This window comes from Apostichopus japonicus, chromosome 20, assembly GCF_037975245.1.
Source record: "Apostichopus japonicus isolate 1M-3 chromosome 20, ASM3797524v1, whole genome shotgun sequence".
NCBI lineage: Eukaryota > Metazoa > Echinodermata > Holothuroidea > Aspidochirotida > Stichopodidae > Apostichopus > Apostichopus japonicus.
In genome coordinates this window covers 21,981,432-22,004,644 of record NC_092580.1, presented here as the reverse complement: position 1 = coordinate 22,004,644, position 23,213 = coordinate 21,981,432, and the positions used below count along the sequence as shown (strand labels likewise).

At 34.8% G+C, this 23,213-nt stretch overlaps 2 protein-coding genes across 3 annotated transcripts in view; one reads left to right on the top strand and one right to left on the bottom strand.

Moving 5' to 3' along the window:
- Positions 1 to 20,347, bottom strand: part of LOC139961547 (galactosylceramide sulfotransferase-like) — a 37,416-nt gene extending 17,069 nt beyond the window's left edge. The window contains exons 1-2 of one of the 2 annotated variants that reach the window (XM_071960811.1): positions 19,612 to 20,347; positions 16,723 to 17,113 (exon numbers count right to left, since the gene is read on the bottom strand). The gene's annotated coding sequence lies outside the window, so the exon portion shown is untranslated. The remainder of the gene's footprint in view (positions 1 to 16,722; positions 17,114 to 19,611) is intronic. The other variant, XM_071960813.1, reaches the window with a different exon arrangement.
- On the top strand, positions 1,242 to 22,546 carry LOC139961543 (atrial natriuretic peptide receptor 1-like). Its single transcript, XM_071960805.1, has 17 exons — positions 1,242 to 1,284; positions 1,568 to 1,649; positions 2,310 to 2,424; positions 2,912 to 2,980; positions 3,499 to 3,576; positions 3,811 to 3,915; positions 4,499 to 4,570; positions 5,556 to 5,718; positions 6,034 to 6,183; positions 6,781 to 6,952; positions 7,457 to 7,597; positions 8,787 to 8,910; positions 9,311 to 9,379; positions 9,549 to 9,723; positions 14,888 to 14,986; positions 16,220 to 16,311; positions 21,213 to 22,546. Exons 3-17 carry the CDS (start codon positions 2,314 to 2,316, stop codon positions 21,324 to 21,326), a joined length of 1,734 nt encoding a protein of 577 aa, XP_071816906.1. The 5' UTR covers positions 1,242 to 1,284; positions 1,568 to 1,649; positions 2,310 to 2,313; the 3' UTR covers positions 21,327 to 22,546.
- Positions 22,547 to 23,213: the final 667 nt, after the last annotated feature.

Here is a 23,213-nt window from a genome sequence, read left to right as displayed (position 1 = left end):
CAATATGCAACCATTGAGCACAATATGCAACCATTGAGCACAATATGCAACCATTGAGCACAATATGCAACCATTGAGCACAATATGCAACCATTGAGCACAATATGCAACCATTGAGCACAATATGCAACCATTGAGCACAATATGCAACCATTGAGCACAATATGCAACCATTGAGCACAATATGCAACCATTGAACAAATATGCAACCATTGAACAAATATGCAACCATTGAACAAATGTGCAACCATTGAACAAATGTGCAACCATTGAACAAATGTGCAACCATTGAACAAATGTGCAACAATTGAACAAATGTGCAACAATTGAACAAATGTGCAACAATTGAACAAATGTGCAACAATTGAACAAATGTGCAACAATTGAACCAATAAGCAACAATTGAACCAATATGCAACAATTTAACCAATATGCAACAATTTAACAAATTTGCAACAATTGAACAAATATGCAACAATTTAACCAATATGCAACAATTGAACCAATGTGCAACACTTTCACACAATATGCAAAATTTTATCACAATATGCAACAATTTAACTAATTTATTTTGAGTTTGAATATACTTTCACAACAATAATAGAGAGAAGTAACCAACGATTGAACACAATAACCAACGATTGAACACAATAACCAACGATTGAACACAATATGCAACAATTGAACACAATATGCAACAATTGAACATTATATGCAACAATTGGACACAATGTGCAACACTTAACACAATGTGCAACACTTAACACAATGTGCAACACTTAACACAATATGCAACACTTAACACAATATGCAACACTTAACACAATATGCAACACTTAACACAATATGCAACACTTAACACAATATGCAACACTTAACACAATATGCAACACTTAACACAGTATGCAAACAATTTAACACAGTATGCAAACAATTTAACACAATAAACAACGAAATAACACGGTATGCAATAATACCCAATAATATAATACCTAACTGGTCGCGCAACATATTTTTTTAGGCACCGTTGCACTACAGTAGTCTTGGTAAACTTTAACACACTTTAACAATGATTTAGACTTTATAACGCCCTGAAGAAGAAAGGGTCTATACGTTTTCTTTTTGTACGTCAGGTAGTGGCGTATTTTCTAGCCGAATCGGCAGGGATATTTCAAGCAGTTCCTGGAAAGGAAATACTTTGGCCTGCGGGAGCATATAATCCTCCACCAGATGAACCTCGATGTGGATTCTACAATGAGAAACCAGATTGTCATAGAAACGAAGGTATGTTGGTATTTCTTACCGGACTTAGCATACGGTATACAGTATACGGTTAAAGTACAAATGTGTACGTGACTGATACCACTTCACCTGACCCAAGAGACTAACGCATGCCTATAGGACGGTCCTTTTAGACCAATCAGAAGATGTAATGTCTGCAATATATTGATCGGTAGGTCAAATCCCAACGAAAAGTTTTGTGTTTCATATATAATCAATGTGTAGTTTCTCTTTAAATTAAGTACATCCCATGTATAATGGGAGGACTTATGTTTTTATTTTCCAGGCTGGGGTACGATTGCTGTGGTTCTTGTAACAACTCTGACTCTTGCTTTCGCCAGTGTCCTGTTATTTGCTTGGGTTTACAGGTACTGTCTGTGTCCCTCTGATAAATTAAGTTTGTAGCGATTATACTTAGAAACTGTAAATTTAGAACGTCGGTTCTCCTTGGAAAGCTTTTCCGAACTTGGCCTGTAGTCACGGTTACAATCAGTAGCGTAACTCCTATGGGCTAGAAGTTTAGAACCGTGCTATACTGATGCATTACTGAAATTATTGAAAGTCAAAATCCTAAGACATGAGATCTGAAAATAACCGATGTGTAAATGCAACTTGAAACGCCCGGGAAGTATCTGTAGGAGTATTTTTTTGGCAAACAATCGTGCTACGATCCGCGCCAACTGATGGTGGCGCTCCGCTTAAATAGTATCGAGTAGTGTGTTACACCTACATGATCCGCTGATTCTTCCCTCCCCCCCCCCCCCCCTTGTGAACACTTCTGCGGACGCCCTTTGCTTGGACCTCCTGATAAGGGGCTACTTTGGGCCAGGAGCCGGGGCCCAGGTTCATCGTTACGCCACTGGTAACAATTGCCATTATTCTCATGTCATGAAACTTGAAAAGGCCTCATTCCATATTTGAGAAAAGAACTACACCTATACTGACATTGCATGGATTCCAAACTGATAATTATTCAAAAATTTAGAAAGAGACTTAAAAAAAATGTTACTGTTTCATTTTAAAAATAGACGCATGCGAAGAGAAGGAGAAGTCATGAAAATGTTATGGAAAGTCAAATACGAGGATCTCGTCTTTACAACCACAAGAATTTCAAGCAACTTGTCGAAGTTAAGTGGAGACGCTGTAAGTATGCTATTCCAATATTGAACTAGATTTCGCAAAACAGGAGTTACCAATTATAAACGGAGATCCCAACACAACAGTCAACAGAGGCACACACTATAGGTGACCTTGATCAAGTAGTACACATTGTGTCATAACCTATGTTAAACAATTAGTGCAAACAAATATTTACATTTTGGCAGGAAAAAGTCGCCAGTAACTGAAAGTAAACGAAATATTTCAAAAGCTCTATTCGTTTAGGGGAGGAGATGGGAAGGAGGGGTAGGAGGGGAGGAGGGTGTGGTATCCGTGACGTTGATGGTCGTATTTGAAAGAGATCGATATTGATGAACATATAGCACCAATATGCGCCTATCATAATAACAGTCATAACCAAAACTAGATTGTTGACGCTGAATAAAGCTCGGATACTGCTTTGAGCTGCGTATAATTAAAAGGGACAGTCGATTTCTAACTTACACTGGTATTCCTCTTTCTCTTTCTACAGGGGAAACCGGCAAATGGGCACAGTATTTCGTCAACGAAACCTTTTCATGCTGCGGTGGCTCAATACTTTGTACTAGACTTTATATACATAAATGATAAGATATTGTCATCATGAATTTATGGGAATACTGATTTAATTGGAAATTTTGTTTTCTTTGGGAATTCTTTTCGAATTTAATATTAAAATTATTTTAAAATGGCAGTTTTATGAAAGAAACTTCCAAAAAAGGAGGGGGATAAAACATAAGTTACTTTTTATGCCAAACCCGTTAAAGGTTGCGGGCAATTCGGTCAGGCTAAGTCGCTTTTCGAGCGATACATCTCCTGACCAGGAACTCATTTATCTTATATTTCATCCCCGCCCCCTTTTTGGGGGGGTTTTGCATTTGTATTTTTTTTCAAGTGAATCTATCGGCTACTTTATCATGACAGAAAGATGTTACCGGACTCATGGAAGTACTAGCTACTATAACAAGCTTTGCACTGCGACCCGAGAAGAGACTCTTTAAAGAAATATTAATGTTTGACAAGTTTCTTGCTCTTTCTTCTCTCTGTTAACTAATATTTATTCCTTTCAACTACGTATAGGGCAGAGATGTGCTTGTGAAGAAAATCAACAAAAACGTATTGACTTTGAGCCGAGATATATTGGAAGAGTTGACTATCGTAAGTTTCACTATCTTCTATACTACAGTGGTTACCCACATCTGGAAAAGGGGGGGGGGGTTCGATGAGGCTACCGAGACGTTCAGAGACACTTCCTCTTCAGGACAATCTCTGCTTTTTACGACTTATTTAACAGTTCTTTACTGCAGTGTATGCATCAATTTGGCTGAAAATTCAAACTAAAAAAAGATTAATGAACATTTTTATTTGTTGTATATCGTTTCGTGATTACAGATGCGTGAACTTGACCATACCAATGTGAATCGTTTTGTTGGCGCCTGTACGGACTCTTCAAATTTATGTTATATTATGATCTACTGCTCAAAGGGAAGTCTCAAGGTAAGAAATTGGCTCTCTAGGAGTGTGGAAAAAAAACTCACTAGAAACAAGAAAATGAACCAAAGAAAGCAGATATAGCAACTGACAAATTATCAGAAATATAGAAATAAAAAATAAAAATGCTATAAGAGTGTGGGGGAAAACACAAGAAACATGAAAAAATTGACCAAATCAAGAATTACCAGAAATAAACCAAAAGTATAAATAGGATAAGGTAAGGGTTGGTTTGCTTTCATAATCAGGTTATGATACTTTACCACACACTGAACTATTTATTGGCCGCTGAAACTAATGCCTTTCCTACCTCACTCCATTGCTAAACACGAGCTATGTGCTTTATGTACCTTTAAAACAGAATACATTGAGAGACTCAAAATGGTCACATATTTTTTTTGGATTCAACTCTTTGTTTTTGTTTCCTTCCGAGGCAAAGGTTTAAGAAGAAAAACCAATCTGTTTATAATTTTCGACAAATTTGACTTTTAATTAATGTGATTTGCGTATAACTATAATGACTGGGTCACCATGATTATATATGCCCCATGATGTCTACCTGACTGGAAAATATATTTCTTTTTCTCAGGATATTCTTGAGAACGATTCTCTGAAGATCGAATGGGCGTTTAAATACTCCCTAATGACGGATATCTTCTGGGTAAGAACTTCTTAGACTTGTAGATCGATATGTAGATATGAAGACTTGTAGATCGGCATACTATCTGTCTGTGTACAATAAGGAAGTCATTGCAACGGGTGACAGTTCACAACCATTGGTTAACATGGTTATCACCATCACCTATGGCAGATGTATAGTTATGCGCAGACGTACACATGATCAACATATCAAATTGCAGTTGCTAGGGTGAATGATCGTCTTCTTGCATACAATATTTTCAATTACCCGCCTAAGAAAGTGTGACGTCACTGAAAGTCATCGCAGGTAACGTTCGATACATGACGACCTTTCGACGTAAAGATCAAACGATATGTATCTCATAAAAGGTTACATCTTTGTCAAACCTGTCTTGAGAAATTCTGTTTTCGTGTGTAATTTACTCAAATTCGTGCAATTGTTTACAACTGTCTGAAACCTTCGGAAGTTCTGATGAACTACAAGCCACAATAATGATGAAAGGTGTTCTGATGAACCACAACCCAACATAATTATGAAAGGTGTTCTTAGGGATGTTGGAAAACTGTTCTATCTATGTGAGTTTTTTTCACTTTCTTTTTGTAGGAAATGTTGCAAGTAAAAACGGGTGCCAATAATTTTGCTGTAGTCATGAAATGCATTGTTTTTTCTGTGCACAGGTTTTGCCTCAGTAGATTCCTTACATTTATATTGGTACCATTAAGTGTATATATAGGCGGTCCCTAACTCATTTTTTTCTTTAAAGGTTTTGGTCTGTTTTATAGTCTTCTCGTGTTTTAAGATTTTTGTGTTCTTATTTTACATATACTGTTTAATTTTCGTTTATGTGTTTTCTAGAGTTTTTATTCCTTTGATTTCTCTGTCTTTTTGTTTCTATTTTGTTTTAGGTTTTGTAAAGCGCCTAGAGGCCTTTTGGAATTTGGTGATATATTAAGAACTTATTTATTATTATTATTTCATTTCTTCTGAATGCATCTTTCCTTTTCAGGGATTAAACTTTCTACATGGTAGTACAATCGGCATGCACGGTAGGCTGACGTCATCAAATTGCGTCATAGACAGCCGTTTTGTCCTAAAATTGACAGATTATGGCCTCTTCAAGCTTCGAGACGGGGAAGAGGAAGATCGAAATAGCGAAACATATTTGAACAGTTAGTATCACAAATCAACCTTGCACAAAAAAACGGTGGAATTTGAGAGCTTTTGTTAGAAACATGACGTACACAGACAGGCTATAAGCTTGATCTGAGAAAGATAATGAACAAGATATGAATATATCATACAGTCTAATTGTACCAGGAAGCCTCATGGATAGAACCGTTTATAAAAATTAAAGGAATTTCTTATTCCTGTGATCATTTCTCCCATCGGAACACCAGTAATCCAATCAAAATTAAGCGGCGTAAATCAAAAATATGTTTCATATTCATTGTTATCTTCTTGTTTGCTTTTGTTTCCGTTTTTAGAGCTCCTCTGGCGGCCCCCTGAGTATCTTAGGGGTGAGGTATCGTCCCCCACCAAGTCTGGGGATATGTACGCCGCTGGTATTGTTATGCAGGAGATTATTCTGAGATCTGGACCCTTTGAATTTGAGTCAGGGCGAATGACCGTCACAGGTAATCTTATATTGGAATATGGCAAACAGTTTCACAATGGAAATGATACGTTAAAAAATAAACATGTAATTAAAAGGCCAGGTTACTCCCGATAAAAGATGCCTTAGCCAATAATGAAATAAGCTTATACACAGACTATTATGATGTATATTACTTATAGACGTGTAGAAGTATTTTATAGCTATGTTGGGACTCAAAGCATTGGCGCCCTATTCTGTCACTTCCCCCATTGTTTATGTTGATGTAACCTTTGACAATACTGGTACTGACAGTATGGGAAGCATGAAAATCATGGGTCTTTAGGATAAAAGGTTACAAGGTTAGGTTCATACTGATAGTACGATTGTTTTGAAGAGTTGCATGATAGTACCGTCTAGAATTGTACTATAACATTGAACAATGTTACCGACTGGCTGGGCTTAAAACATTTTATATTTACATGAAATGGCATAAAAAAACCCAGATACGTCAATCAATTGTTCCCTTGTTGACATGGTTCGTATAATATAAGTTAAAAAGTGGGGTGGGGAGGGGGGAGGAGATAAAATAAGTTACACATTTAACCGAATGCTCTCAAATGCGTATGTCTAATGGCAGAGATATTGAACCGTGTCAAGAACAGAGAGCGGCCGGCATTCAGACCAGCTTTCGGTCAGGAACAAGATGGAACTAAAGACGTGATTCAACTCTGTACCAGTTGTTGGTCAGAGAAACCAGAGGAACGACCAACCGCGTCAGCTCTGGTCACGTTTATGAAATCAATCAGCAGGTAAAGAGAAAAACAAATAATAAATACTCTCTGAATCATGGAAAATGTCGTCATTTACATGAACTATTGACGACTTTAATAACAGAGGGGTACGGTAATAGGTTTGTCCCGGGCGAGGTCTGGCTCTCAAAGCCCCTAGTGTGCGCATGCGTCTGTGTGTGGGTGTGACTAGGGCCAGGACACTGTATAAGCCACTTTCATTGTGTGAGAAGCGTATACGGCTGCCACGTGAAGCGCAGATATTTTCATGTACACACTTTTTATCAAATTGTTAATTAATTATTTGAAATTCCACAGGATGTAGCGGTGGAAACGGAATACTATAGGAATGGAAGATACTTTACTAGTTAAGATTTCAAATGTTTAGAAACACATATGCAAACTATCACACGTATCGTATACCACTTCTGGAGCTTCTTATCTATCCCGCTTTAATGTGTCTACTAATGACAGTTCACAAACATTGTTTACTGTATTCGCCACGTATTAATTTCCGTTATATAGGAAGGCCAACTACACCAACAACGTTCTTTTTCGGATGGAGAAATACGCCAAAAATCTGGAAGCTATCGTCGAGGAGAGAACTGCAGCGTTTTTGGAAGAGAAGAAGAGATCAGAGAGGTTGCTATATGAAGTGTTGCCGAGGTAACAGCAGATTAAAACCACGAGTGTTGGTTTTTTTGCATTGAAATTTTGCCTAAAAAGTTTTAAGCTTCAATTTCACCATAAAGAACCATAAAAGAAAACTTGCAGTAGTAGGCGGTGTGGGACAAAGTTTAGCCACATTTTTTGCCCCAAAATCGGGGGTGATCAAATAAGACCAGCCTAACGAGCGTACTTTGTGACGTCAGTCATAAAAAAAATGAAGATTGATGAAATAAAATCAAAATCAAATAAAACTGTTAGCAAACTGCTTGTCCACTACATAGCCTGTGTAGGAGAATGTGTAAAAGTAAGTTGGCCTGACGTTTCGATCCTAGCAGGATCTTCTTCAAAGGCTAAATGACAAGTAACAGTAACAAAAGGGACAAAAACACGCACAGAATACAGACAGGTTAATGAGCATGGTGAACACAAAGAGATATATGTAAGGGGATTAGTAGACAAGGGATGGAGAGAAGAAAGAAAGAAACCAACAGGGGAAGAGAAGAGTTGGGAGATAAACAGTGGAGGGACAAAGAGAGGATTAAGGGAAGGGGGTAGGGAATAAACTGGAGAAGGACAAAGACAGAAAGGTGTGCAGAAAAAAGGGTGGAAGAGAGCTACGAGAAGAGGAGTGATGGGGGGGGGCAAGGGGAGAAGGAGGGGGAATAGAAGAAAAGTTAGTCATGTCCTTCCTGAATGTTGAGCCCATGAGGTTGAATGGTGCGAAGGCGTTGCATCCACAGCCTCTCTCTGCTGATTCGTACTAGGTCAGGACGGCTACCTAAGGATTCAATCCCCTGTATATGGACATGTCGTTAATGGTATGGTTGGGAAGGTTAAAGTGTTCACCAACTTGGGTCTCAGTCTTCATGGTGTTGACTGTGGATCTATGACCATAGAATTGCTTCTTGAGGGTGGTTTTGGTTTCGCCAACATACTTGACGCCGCAAACTCTACAAGAGATCAGATATATGACAAAATAAAATCGATCAGATATATGACGAAATAAAATCGAATTCACATTCTTCTCTTTGCTGAATTCGAGTGCGCATGTGCATGTGGATTTCGCAGCGAATTTTTTTTTGTTTTACATCGCAAATGACGATTACGACATTAGTGTATAAATCTCTGCCTTAAGTCTTATTTTGTATCAAATATTACCAAAAAAAACATGTTTCTCTCTTGACAGATCAGTAGCAGACCAGCTGAAGAAAGGAAAGCCAGTTGTACCCGAGACATATGAATACGTCACAATTTATTTCAGTGATATAGTAGAGTTCACTAAACTATCAGCGAAAAGCTCTCCCATGCAGGTACTCAGCGTTAACTTTATATAAAGCAGCTATAGGGTGCATGGGGAATGAAATGGGTTCTATAGCGGACCTCGGTGAAATTACTATGTACCCAATAATACATGTGCCGAAACCCTATTAATTAATGCACCTATACCCTACAACAACAACAAACATGGTCATATGCCATAATATTGGAAATACAAGATCAAAGAGATCTATATGATGTATCTGTTATATCGAAATATCGTATGAAAAGTGGGATTTTAAATTATAATTCCAGCTTTCCCTAACTGTATAGGCACTTTAATGTGGGTTTGAACACATGCTTGCGGGAAGTAGAATATTTTCTAAAATGGCCAGAATTTTGATGAATTTTCTCTGCTTACTTTTATAATTTTTTCGGTGTTTCTTCTTACAGGTTGTGACATTGTTGAATGATCTCTATATGTGTTTCGACAACATCATAGAGAATTTTGACGTTTACAAGGTAAATAATTACATCAGTTTTCTTTACAAAATGGAGGGAGGTTTTTATTTATTTGGGGGGGGGGGGGTTGTTACACGACGATCTGTATGTGTTCCCTAAAACCCTTATAGCGATGTAGGACCTATACCTGATCTTAAAATTGTATTGTTTTGTGTTTTTCATTATGCAGGTTGAAACCATTGGTGATACTTATATGGTAGCTTCCGGTCTGCCGATAAGGAACGGTGATTTCCACGCTCGTGAAATTGCCAATATGGCGATAGCGCTATTGAGAAGAGTTGAAAACTTTACAGTCAGACATCTGCCAAATTACCAGCTGAAACTCAGGGCTGGTATACATTCAGGTAAGGATAACGCTCCACGGAGCAAGTATAGTCTAAAAAACAATATCAGTTCTAAAATGAAACGCGCAATGTTTATCCATTGTATGTATACAACGATTTACATAACATAGTTATCTATACCAATATCTTAGAATATTGCCAATAGCTTAGAACACATACTTAAAAGATTTATCGTGAATATTGGGGTGTTTCCAAAACTTTAACGTAGTTCTTTTATCTATGAATAGCTGTGACCAAGGACACTTGCATAACAAACTTACCTAATTTATCTTAACCAGTTTACGTTAAAGATTTAGCTATGAATATCTGTGGCTTAAACATTTACGTATCACATTTTATTTATGAATATCTGAGGTTTGAAACACGTACCTTCTATATATCTCTTTGAAAAAAGCTGTAGTCCACAAAACCAACGGGGCTTATTTATTTATGAATATCGTATCTTAGAATAATTACGAAACATATCTTCGGACATCACTTAATACGTAATGGATTTACCTATATAGGAGGCTTAAAATATTATCTATGAATATCGGTGGCTTATAAAACATATTTAATTTGTTGAAGAACTTATCTGTGGCCTAATATATCACTTACCTGTTACATTTATATTAAATATCATGCGGCTTACATTACATAAATAGGTGGTGTGATCTAAGGTTTGCATGTTCCAAGTCCTAACAAGATCATTACGTTGTGTCATTGTGCAAGGCACTTTAACTACATTGCCACACTTCACCCAGGTGTATAAATGGGGACTTGGGAGGTAACTTGTAAATATAGTTCCGTGCGCCGGTTGTGGCTGCACCCTATGGGAGTCCCACAGGGGACACATAAATGTGGTGCTCTGTAGACCCCCACGAGGGATTGTTTTACTATTAATAGCTGTATCTTTCATCACATACATAATGAATTTATCTATTAATACCTAAGACTACCTACGAAACAAACTGATATATAAACATCTGTGGCATACATCACATACATAACGGATTAATATATGACTATTTGTGTTTAGAATATACATACGAATAATATTTATCTATGATAATGTTTGGCCAACATAACAGATTAATCTATGAATATCTGAGGCTTAGAATACTAACGAATATGATTAATCTATGAATATCTGAGGCTTAGAATCATTACGTCACATGTTAATCTATGTATATATATATGACTTTATTACGGATTTATTTTATGAACATCTGTAGCATACATTACTGAAATAATGGATTTATCTATGAATATGCATGGCTTACATAGCAAATTGATCTATGAATATCTGTGGCTTAGAATACTTACGAATAGGATTAATCTATGCACATGTGGCTTACAATACTAACATAGTTAAACGTAGTTATGAACATGTGTGGCTTACACCACTTACATAATGTATTTATCTATGAATCTCTGTGGCTTACAAAACTAACATTCTTCTTAGTTATGAATATATCCGGCTTACACCATTGACACTATCGACTAATCTATGGATATCTGTGGCTTACACCACTTACATTATCGATTACTTTATGAATATCTGTGGCTTACAATACTTACAGTACATAGCTAATTTACTTATGAATATTTGTGGCTTCCGTCAGTTACATAATGTACTTATCTATACATATATGTGGCTTACAAAACTAACATAGTCTTCTTATTTTTGAATATATGTGGCTTACATCATGTACAGTATCGATTAATCTATGAATATCTGTGGCTTACACCACTTACATTATCGATTACTTTATGAATATCTGTGGCTTACAATACTTACAGTACATAGCTAATTTACTTATGAATATTTGTGGCTTCCGTCAGTTACATAATGTACTTATCTATACATATATGTGGCTTACAAAACTAAGTCTTCTTATTTTTGAATATATGTGGCTTACATCATGTACAGTATCGATTAATCTATGAATATCTGTGGCTTACACCACTTACATTATCGAATAATCTATGAATATCTATGGCTTACAATATTACAGTACTTAGCTAATTTACTAATGAATATATGTGGCTTACATCAGTTACATAATATATTTATCTATGCATATATATGGCTTACAAAACTAATATAATCTTCTTATTTATGAATATACGTGGCCTACACCATTTACAGAATCGATTAATCTCTGAATATCTGTGGCTTACACCACTTACAATATCGGTTGATCTATGAATATATGTGGCTTACAATACTTACAGTACATAGCTAATTTACGTATGAATATATGTGGCTTACGTCAGTTACATAATGTATTTATGTATGAATATCTGTGGCTTACACCACTTACATTATCGATTAATCCATGAATATCTATGGCTTACAATACTTACATAGCTAATTTACTTAAAAATATATGTGGCTTACATTAGTTACATAATGTATCTATGCATATATGTGGCTTCCAAAAGCTAACATAGTCTTCTTATTGATGAATATATGTGGCTTACACCATTTACAGTATCGATTAATCTATAATCTATAAATATATTTGGCTACATCACATACAAATTGGATTTAACTATGAATATATGTGACTTAGAATACATACGGAAACAGATTCTTATCTTTATGATTACCTGTGGCTTACAAAACTAACATACCTTTCAAAAATATTTTGTAGCTTACATTGCAGAGGTAATGGATTCATCTATGAATCTGTTTCTTACAAACCTAACATGGATTTATCTATGAATATCCGGGGCTTAGAAAAGTTACATAGCTAATTTAGTTATGAATATCTTTTGCTTACATCACATACATAAATTATTAATCTATGAATATATGTGGTTTAGAATACATATGAATCACATTTTATTTCTATGAGTATGTATAGCCTGCATAGCAGAGTTATCTATCAATATATGTGGCTTAGAATACTTACGAATCATATTTATCTATGAATATCTGTGGCTTACACTACTAACATAGTCGACTTATACATGAATATCTGTGGCTTACACCACTTACATTTACACGCATGCGTACACACATACATACATACATACAACATACAAACATACAGACGTAAACACACGAAAGAAATACGATGAAGATAAAGCCTGCATAGTTAATCTACCTATTAATACCCGTGGGTTGCATAGCATACATAATGGATTTATCTATGAATATATTTGGCTTAGAATACGTAAGAAACAAACTATTCTATAAATATCTGTAGCTTACAAAAGTTACATAGTTAACATATTTATAATAACTGTGGCTTACACCACTTACATTATGGATTTATCTATGCATATGTGTGGCTTAGAATACATACGAAACAGATTAATAAATGAATATGTATGGCTTACATAGCAGAATAATCTATGAATATGTATGGGGCTTACATATCAGAATAATCTATGAATATCGGTGGCTTAGCATACTAACGAATTGGATTAATCTATTAATATCTGTGGCTTACAAAACTAACATAGTTTACTTATAAATATTTTTTTGTCATGAATATTTTTGTATAAACCCACTTACATAATGTTTTTATCTAGGAATGTCTGTGAGTTAGGATACATACGAATCATATTTATCTATGAAAAAGCATGGCTAACATAGCAGATTAATCTGAATATATGTGGCTTAGAATACTTCCGAATAGGATTAATCTATGAATATATGTGGCTTACAAAAGTAACATAGTTAACATATTTATAAATATCTGTGGCTTACACCACTTACATAATGTATTTATCTATGAATGTCTGTAAATTAGAATACATACGAACCATATTTATCTATGAAAAAGCATGGCTTAAATAGCAGATTAATCTATGAATATCTGTGGCTTAGAATACTTTCTAATAGGATTAATCTATGAATATGTGTGGCATACAAAAGTAACGTAGTTAACATATTTATAAATATATATGGCTTACACCACTTATATGTTGTTATTAATGAATATAACTTATGAGTATATCTGGATTACATCACATACTTGATGTATTACATAGCATATTAATCTATTGAATATCTGTTGCTTCCAACTATTACTTAGCTAACTTATTTAGGCATATCTATAGCTTACTTCACTTAAATATTTTTCATCTATGAATATCGGTAGCTTACAATATATACATTTCAGATGTATCTATGAATATATGATCTATATCACCCAGCCTACTTAATAGATGTATTTATGAATATCAGTGGCCTACAAGACTTACATAATAGATGTATCTATGAAATATCTGTTGCCTACAACACTAACATTACGGTTGTATTTATGAATATCTGTGGCCTATAACACTAACATAAAAGATATATCTATGCATATATGTGGCCTAAACCACTAACATATAAGATGTATATATGAATATGTGTGGCCTACAACGCTAACATGATAGATGTATCTATGAATATCTGTGGCCTATAACACTAACATAACAGATTAATCTATGAATATCTGTGGCCTGCAACACTAACATAACAGTTATATCTATGAATATATGTGGCCTACAACACTAACATAACAGATGAATCTATGAATATCTGTGGCCTGCAACACTGACATAATATATGTATCTATGAATATATGTGGCCTACAACACTAACATAATAGATATATCTATGAATGTATGTGGCCTATACAATACTAACATAACAGCTGTAGGCCTATCTATGAATATCTGTGGCCTACAACACTAACATAACAGATGAATCTATGAATATCTGTGGCCTACAACACTAACATAACAGCTGTATCTATGAATATATGTGGCCTACAACACTAACATAACAGCTGTATCTATGAATATCTGTGGCCTATAACACTATTATAACAGCTGTATCTATGAATTATGCGGCCTACAACACTAACATAACAGATATACCTATGAATATAAGTGGCCTACAACACTAACATAATAGATGTATCTTTGAATTTCTGTGGCCTACAACACTAACATAACAGCTGTATCTATGGATATGTGGCCGACAACAATTGCAAAACAGCTGTATGTATGAATATATACACTACAACAATAGAACATCAATAAGCCTACATTTTTAACATAAATACAAACAACTTGTGACAAGAATAAAACAATTTTGTGATAAGTAGATAACTGTATAGTTACATTGACGATGAAGTGCACAAGCTAATTCAACTTGACACTGTTTTATTTTCAGGATCGGTTGTAGCTGGTGTAACCGGTTCCAGAATGCCTCGGTATTGTCTATTTGGTGATACCGTGAATACCGCATCGAGAATGGAATCGACATCGGCAGGTATGGAACTGCCGTTCGGTAGTGCGTTTGTACATATAAATACACGGGCTGTATTAACCCTTTCGTGAGCTTCCGTTCGCAATTATTTTGCATTTGATGCACGTGTGCATCAAATGCGCACGTTTTAAGTTATATCTAAGCCATTCTTTCCGTTAAGAGGAGATAAGGTGTGGTTTAATGTCGAGGTGTGGTTGAGAAAAGTTGATGTCGGAGTTTAAAGTCATTGAAATAAAGAAACAATGTCGTCCACCTTACAACCACATAGTACTGTATAGTAAATAATCTTTTACCAAATGACCACAGTTAGGTCTGGAAAGTGCATTTCCATGAGCAAAAGAACACACTTCCTACACATATATCCTTCACAATGGAGAACATTTCTTTCGGATATTTCCTAGAGAGGCACGGTGTGGATAATTGTGTAAAACTCTTATACTCAACCGACATACTTTCATAAAAGCACTTTGGCCAAAATTATGTAATATCGTAATAGCGCCTTTAGCTACATAATATGTACCCCCAAACAAATTATTTACAGCCGATATACATATATATATATATATATATATATATATATAATATATATATATATATACATATATATAGAGTAGGTTGGCGTCTATCTTGGCGCAGAGTGCTCTATGTCCATTGGACAGAGCGGAATATATGTTGATACTAGATGAGACTAGTGGAACACTAGTAGTTGTCAACTACTAGTGTTCCACTAGTCTCATCTAGTATCAACATATATATATATATATATATATATATATATATATATATATATATATACATATATACACATATATATATAAACATATATTCATATATATACATATATATATGCATATCTACATATATATATATATATATATATATACCTATATATATATATATATACCTATATATATATATAAATATATACATATATATATAATTGAAATCGTAGTGAGTTGGGAAATCCAGAACAGTGAAAAAACTTCCAGCCTCCACCGGGATTCGAACCCGGGGCCTCCCGCTTTATATGCGGACAATATAACCACTAGGCTATGGACGCTGATTGTATGTGCAGAGGTTCGAAACTGGTAAGGAAGGTCGTTATTCCACTGAAGGCCCTATCCCGCAAGGAACTGTGAACGGGATACAACGCCGTTGGAAAACGTGCGCTTGCAGTAAAAACAAATTAAAAATTAGTGTACAGAAAAATCCTTAATCTGTTCTTTTCACCATCAGCGATGAAGATACAAGTGAGCTACGAGGCAAAGGAAATAATGGATACTTTCGTGGTTTTCAAATTTGAAGAACGTGGAGAGATTGAAATCAAGGTACAGATGCATAGGTTAAACATTGTTCTCTCTTAAAGGAGAATTAAATGTCAGTTTTCTTATATAATAATCGCTGGTTTAAGTTGATCCACTTAAGTAATGTAGCATGTTTTGTATCGATTATATTTGTTTAATTTCCCCAAAGTCCGAATTTAAAGCACACTATTTTATCGATAGATTAAATGGCAGAACTTGCCCAAAAGTAGTTAGAAGTAGTTGGAATTACAAATAATTAGTTAGAATTGTGTTGGGATTTGTTATTCGTTAACTTTATTTTATATCCGTTGAATAAATTATTTAAACGGGTCTCTGTTGGGGTCTTGGTGTATTTAAATAAACTCGTTCGAATGCGACTTCTTCAAGTGTTAGTAAGATGATCCGGAACATTTAGAATAGAAAAAGTATACTCACGGTTTTTCTTCTTCATCTGTTCCCTTCCTTCCCCTCGGTCCCCTTACTGTCCCTAGATACTTACCACAGACCGGCGAAGTAAAAGATCAGTCGATCACCACGATTGAAAACTAGAATCCGACACAACTTAGATTAGAAATAAACTGATCCAAAGCAAAAGTGTATTCAAAATGGCGCCGTTTGATTGTTTGTGTTCGGTACGGCGTATGGGCAGAGCGCCTCCTTATCCGGGGCAGAGGGTTGCCATGAATAAGCAGTTCATTGATATTCGCAGGTTCCTCTATGAATCCAATCACTCCGAGAAGGCTAGAAAATCATGTAGTTATTTTCCATTGTGAATCCATTCAGACTCCTGGAACGTAAGAAAATCCAGTATTTAGTTCCGAAAATCCTGCAAATACATACGAAATTCATTTATCTGTGAATATTTGTGGCTTATACATCACTTACATATAGCTTTACCTATTTGTTTATTTGTTTTATCACAAAAAAAAAGCACAATGTGAAAGGAAGTCTTCTATAAAGCCTGAATTGACTTAACAGAGTAGATGACTCCCTGGTAAAGAAGAAAAATATAATACAAGTTGAATTAGCAGAATGATAGAGATACTTTAAGGAGTAATAACTAGACAGGATAACATTGTCATAGTTCATAAAGTATTTAGCTATACATGTAATTACTTAATATATATAAATATAGCATAATGACCGTATTAGTATGTTGTGATGATGTATTTTCTTAAATACTTCTTAAATAAACTCAACGACTTTTTGGTCTTTATATTATCTGAAAGGGAATTCCATGTTTTAATTATACGGTTACGAAAGCTATAGGTTCCTATATAGTAGTACGGTAAAAAAATACGATGTGCATTATAAGTATGTCTCGTTTGATAGTGATAAAAAGTTTTGTTACTATTAATAAAACTGGAAATTTTCCGGCAGTAACCCATTCCATGATTTCTAAGCAAAGCCGCAAGCTACATTTTGATGATATCATCGAGTTTAGTTTCTTGAATAGCGGACCAGTGTGTTCCCGTGGTGCGGAATGGGGTAATGTGACGAATAGCTCCTTTTTGGAGTTGGCTAAGGTGATCAAGATTCACGTGTGTCCCAGACCAAATAATTGTACAGTATGTTAAGTGTGGTAAGATCAGAGTTTGATAAAGCGTTCTGAGTATAATATGTGGGGGAAAAAATGCTTCAATTTCGAAAGTATTCCAATATTTCTTGTGACTTTTTTACAGATCGATGATATGTGGTTGCGCCATGATAAATTATAGTCAATATCAACACCTAAAAACTTCGTAGTAGTTACATATGATTAATGATTTTACCGCTCATTATTATGTCTTTATCCCAATGAAATTTTCTATCAGTGTTGAAAGCAATATAATTAGTTTTCTCAAAGTTGATAGATAGTTCATTATCAGTGAACCAATCATATAATTTACTTAATTCATTAGAAACAGTACTTTGTAATGTGTCTAGATTATCAGAATGGAAGAAACTATTAGCATCGTCAGCAAATAATGTTTGCAAGTTTAGAGACTTGGCAAATGTCATTGACATATATAATAATATAATAATAATAATAATAATATAATAATAATAATAATATAATAATATATAATAAGGGGCCCAAGATAGATCATTGTGGTACCCCACAAGTGATTTTAGCCAGTTCAGATTTTGAGTTCTTATATGAGGTATATTGATATATATTACAAAGATAGCTGTCTAACAAGTTAAGCGTGGTTCCTCTGATACCATAGAAGGATAATTTGTTCAATAAAATGTTGTGGTCGATGGTGTCAAAGGCTTTGGAAAGATCAAGGAAGACGCCAATACATGTTTTATTATGGTCAATTTCAGTATACAATTTGTTAATAGCATCTGCCAAAGCAAGTTCAGTTGAATGGTCAAGGGCAAAACCATACTGTTCTTTATACAAAATATTGTATTTGCTAAGACAGCTATAAATACGATCAAACATAAGGCGTTCAATAATTTTAGAAAAACATGATATAGCAAAGATATAGGGCGGTAATTATCATAGCTACTAGTGTCTAATTCCTTCTTAAATATTGGAATAACTTTTGCAATCTTCAATTTTTCTGGAAAAATGCCAGTATTGAATGAAATATTACAAATGTGCGTCAGAGGTTCAACAATAAAAGGTATAACTTGCCTAACAATATCAAGTTTAAAGTTATCATATCCTGCTGTTTTTTTTTTTGGGGGGGGGGTTAGACTTGAATTGACTAATTTTAACATTTCTTTTTCAAAATTTCAGTTACTGGATAAATAAATATAGAAGGACTGTTCGAATTTTTACTGTGCATAAAATGTTCTGCCTTGCAATTGTTTTTTACTTTTCTGGCAAGTGTAGGACCTGCATTTACAAGTAATTATTAAAATTGTTAGCAATTGTATGCTCATTGCTAGTCTCTATATTATCTCCTTTAAATTTAGAAGCATATAAATCTATGTAGCTTAAAATACATACATGCATACGAAACACGTCTAGCCTATCTATGAATATCTGTGTCTTAGACAACTAACATAGCTAACATATTTATGAATATGTGTGGCTTACATCACTGACGTAATATCTTTACCTTCCAATATCTGTGGCTTAAAAAACGTTTATAGTTGACTTATATTTATGAATATGTGTGGCTTACATCACTTACATAATTTATTTACCTATGTATGTGTGTGGCTTAGTAAACTTTTATAATTAGGGTTAGGGTTATGCTTATTTATGAATACATGTGGCTTACATCAAGAACATACTGGATGTATCTATGAATATCTGGAGAATACATATACAAATTGGATTAATCTAACTTACAATAAAATCTACTTACAATAAAATCTACTTACAATATGGGCAGAGAGCCTCCTTATCTGGACAAAGGGTTGCACCCGGCAGCAAATTGATCTACGCAGGTTCCGTTATGAATTTAATCACTCTGAGAACACAAGAAAATCATGCATTTAGTTCCAAAACAACGTGTATTTTGTTCCAAGAATCATGTTTTTAGTTACGAAAATCCGTGTATAGTTCCGAAATTCCATATTTAGTTCCGAAATCCTTTACTTATATAGTTCCAATAAACGTGTACTTTGTACCGAAAATCGTGTGTTCAATTCAGAAAATCCTGTATTTAGTTCCGAAAATCCTTATTTCGTTCCGAAATCCTGTAGTTAGTTCCGAAAATCCTGTATTTAGTTCCGAAAATCCTGTATTTAGTTCCAAAATCCTGTATTTGATTCATTTACGAATCCAATCAGCCTCGCATTGACTGATACATGTGGAATAAACGCGAGTTATTCCGGTTATATTTTCTGTCCATAGTATAAGACATATAATATTTCTCCATTGGAAACCGCAGTTAGGAATATTTGTCCATATCTTTATGTATATTATTGGTACTAACATAAAGGTATTCAGTACCAAAACTGTGGAGAAGATAATCCATTCCAAAGTGTGCAAATAAAGTTACTATTTAAGAAAAGTAACCCAAACTAAAGCCTGTGAAACAAACAAATTGTTCCACTCTCAACCCCAGTCCCATTGAAAGTAGTGTTTAAGTTGTCGTCTGCTTATAACGGCTATATATGCTTTAAGCCCACAGCTGTATACAGACAGGCCTGCACGTGTAGGTCTATACAGTGCGTCGATAGATGTGATAAACCAGTCTTTAATCTTTCCGTATGGCAGTATAGCTGTTAATTTGAATAACAATATAGCAGATAAATTCCTGCATACTGTGATGAATAGCTGATGAACACACACGCTGGTAAAGACATTATGATTATCTGAATCAAGGAGGTATACTTACACCCTCCTGATCTAGCCTTGATGCGATTAATCCGATCACTGAAAAACAAAAACAAAAAGAGAAAAGCCTTTTATAACAGTTTGGACGGAAGCATCATGCAACAGACTAAACGAATACCAAAGTTCCTCCGCCAAGGAAAAGAGGACACAAAAAAACAGAATGATTTAGTTTTATACTGGTTATATTGTGTTTACACGAATTGATTGTGAACGGAAACCAAACCTAACATTACCGTATACCATACTAAATACCCCCCCCCCCCCCCATACTTTATTCATCTTGTATCATAACGACCAAGTTACATCCTGAAAATTTTGCACAGATTTGAAGGGGAAACAAGTTTAGTTTAGTATACCTTTGATCAGAATTTCTTTAGTTTGATTGTCCTCTGACGTCACGACAGATAACGACGAGTTATGGAAAGATATGACTGTAAGACCGACAATGCCTGTATGGTGACGTCACACATTTTTCATGTGGAATATTTCTACTTCGAATTTATTGGGAACCAATCGCATATATTGATTAAATCTATTGAGATTGGTTAATACTTACTGAAAGTTTAATTGAAACTTGCCTATGCTGTTAAACTATAGAATTAATTAATTCCCGTATATTTTTTTGTATTTCTCCGTTCAGGGAAAAGGATTTCAGAAGACATTTTGGCTACTAGGTCATGTATGGGAAGCAGACAACAAACTTCAACTGAATTATAATGAGGAGTATACATACACCGAACACAAATTCTTTTAAGTTTACCTCTGATCTCTCTCCTTTGGAAGACGAAGAAATTTCGGATTTCATCACAATGACGTCATTAGTAGAAATTAGTCATTTATGTATTTATGTTAATCGTGTATAGTTTCATAACTCATACGGCTATTGACTTATGTGTGTGTGTGTGTGGATTGTTTTCAAATTGAAAGAGAGAACGGTTAAGATTTATCATTTGAACAAATCTTGAGTAGCCTTCCACATATCAAATTTGCTTTCTCTTTGTCATTTATGAAAATGTTTTACTAGACTGTGTTCACAGGTCTCTTCCATAGAAAAAATCAGATCATAGAAGGACAACAAAGGATAGCTTGAAATGTGTTGTTGTAATGTCTTATAGAGAGACAACTCCAACTCTTACATCAGTGTTGCTAGAAAGCATTACATTCGGACCCTTTTAGAGCCTCTCGGAAAAGACAATACCTACTAGAACTGCATTTGCCTGCAAATACGCAGTATTGTAGTGTGCGTGGATTGCTTACACTATTATGAAGAACTTTTCGGTTGTTCATGATGTTATTTTTTGGGCGGACCAACACACCAGGGAGTATAGTCATGTAGGTACCTAGAAAGTGAGCGCGCTTGTGAGTGCCGTGACAGGCTCAGAATAAGTTGGCTACGCAGCTAGCCTGTGAAACTGCAAATGTACAGAGACTATATGAAACTCTAAGTTTCAACGTCCAGTTATGTAGGTATCGTTCACTTGGAAAGTAATGCCAATATTGTAGCGCGCACGCGCACTAGAATAATTAAGCTGTGACCAAGTACTGTGAAATAACTAATCGAACCTACCAGGGCTTTACTATACTCGAGTTCAATTAATTGTGGACTCGCACTTGAAGCTGCTGGAATCCACTACAAGCACTGTGAAGTTGGGGTGTAATTGTAAAAGTTTTTCGTGGCTTAACGATAACTATTTGGTGTTTCATTTAAAAAGAATGATCCTTTTAGCAAATCGTCAAACGACGTTTCTCGAGATATTCAAAATGCAAGAAATCTAAGAAAATATGTTATGCTTTATTATTTGCGTGTAGAGTATGATAAAGTTACAAATGAAGCAATCTTGTTCTTAATTATTTGACTTTTATAATGAATTTAGTGACTCTAGTGGAAGGTCTGCATTACTTATTACTTACCGGTCTACAAATTATTCGAAATAATTGTGCGATATATGAAAAGATAAATTTCGTTTCACTTAATCATAAATTATCATATTTGCCTTACTCTAGATTGCCAGGTAGGAAGAAGCTGGGGACCGGATAGCACGTTGTATAAAATTATGGCTCTGGCATAGATGAACAAAATACATTAAAGAACTTTAAAAAAAATATTTTAAGAAGTATCAGAACACTTTCATGGAAAAAGTCACTGATTTTGCTTAGTCAGACCGTCTCTTCTTTAATTGGCCTATATATATGCAGTAAAGCAACGTCTATTTTCTCACAATATAGGTTTATTGTTCTTTTTATATCTTGATCCTTAGTTGCATGTGATTTTTTTTTAATTGTTTGCGAATCCAGTTGTAGCCTATAATTTCTAAGCTCTTTCAAATGTTTGTCGTACTTTTAAACTGTTTATAGTCACAAGTTAATTGTTTGTAGGTATATCATTTATGACAACCCGAGCCTGTTAATTATATATTTCAGATTTAATCATTTATAGGAATATTCAAGTTTTATCGATTTGAAGGATCAGAACTATCAATATATTCGTTAATGGTGGTTACGTATTGATCCGCTTTGAGTGTTTGACGTCATTGCGTTTGAAAGTTTATCATATAAATAACTCGTCAGTTATGTTATAGTTTCATCATGTTTGTATCATGTTGAAAGGTCCTCTTAAATTACATTGCCATTGTTGTCATTG

Excerpts from the sequence above, each read along its gene's own strand:
- LOC139961543 (XM_071960805.1), top strand. The coding sequence starts at position 2,314 with ATGCGAAGAGAAGGAGAAGTCATGAAAATGTTATGGAAAGTCAAATAC. Across the intron at positions 3,577-3,810 it reads TATTGGAAGAGTTGACTATC|ATGCGTGAACTTGACCATAC; the intron begins GTAAGTTTCACT and ends TCGTGATTACAG. Across the intron at positions 6,184-6,780 it reads AGGGCGAATGACCGTCACAG|AGATATTGAACCGTGTCAAG; the intron begins GTAATCTTATAT and ends GTCTAATGGCAG.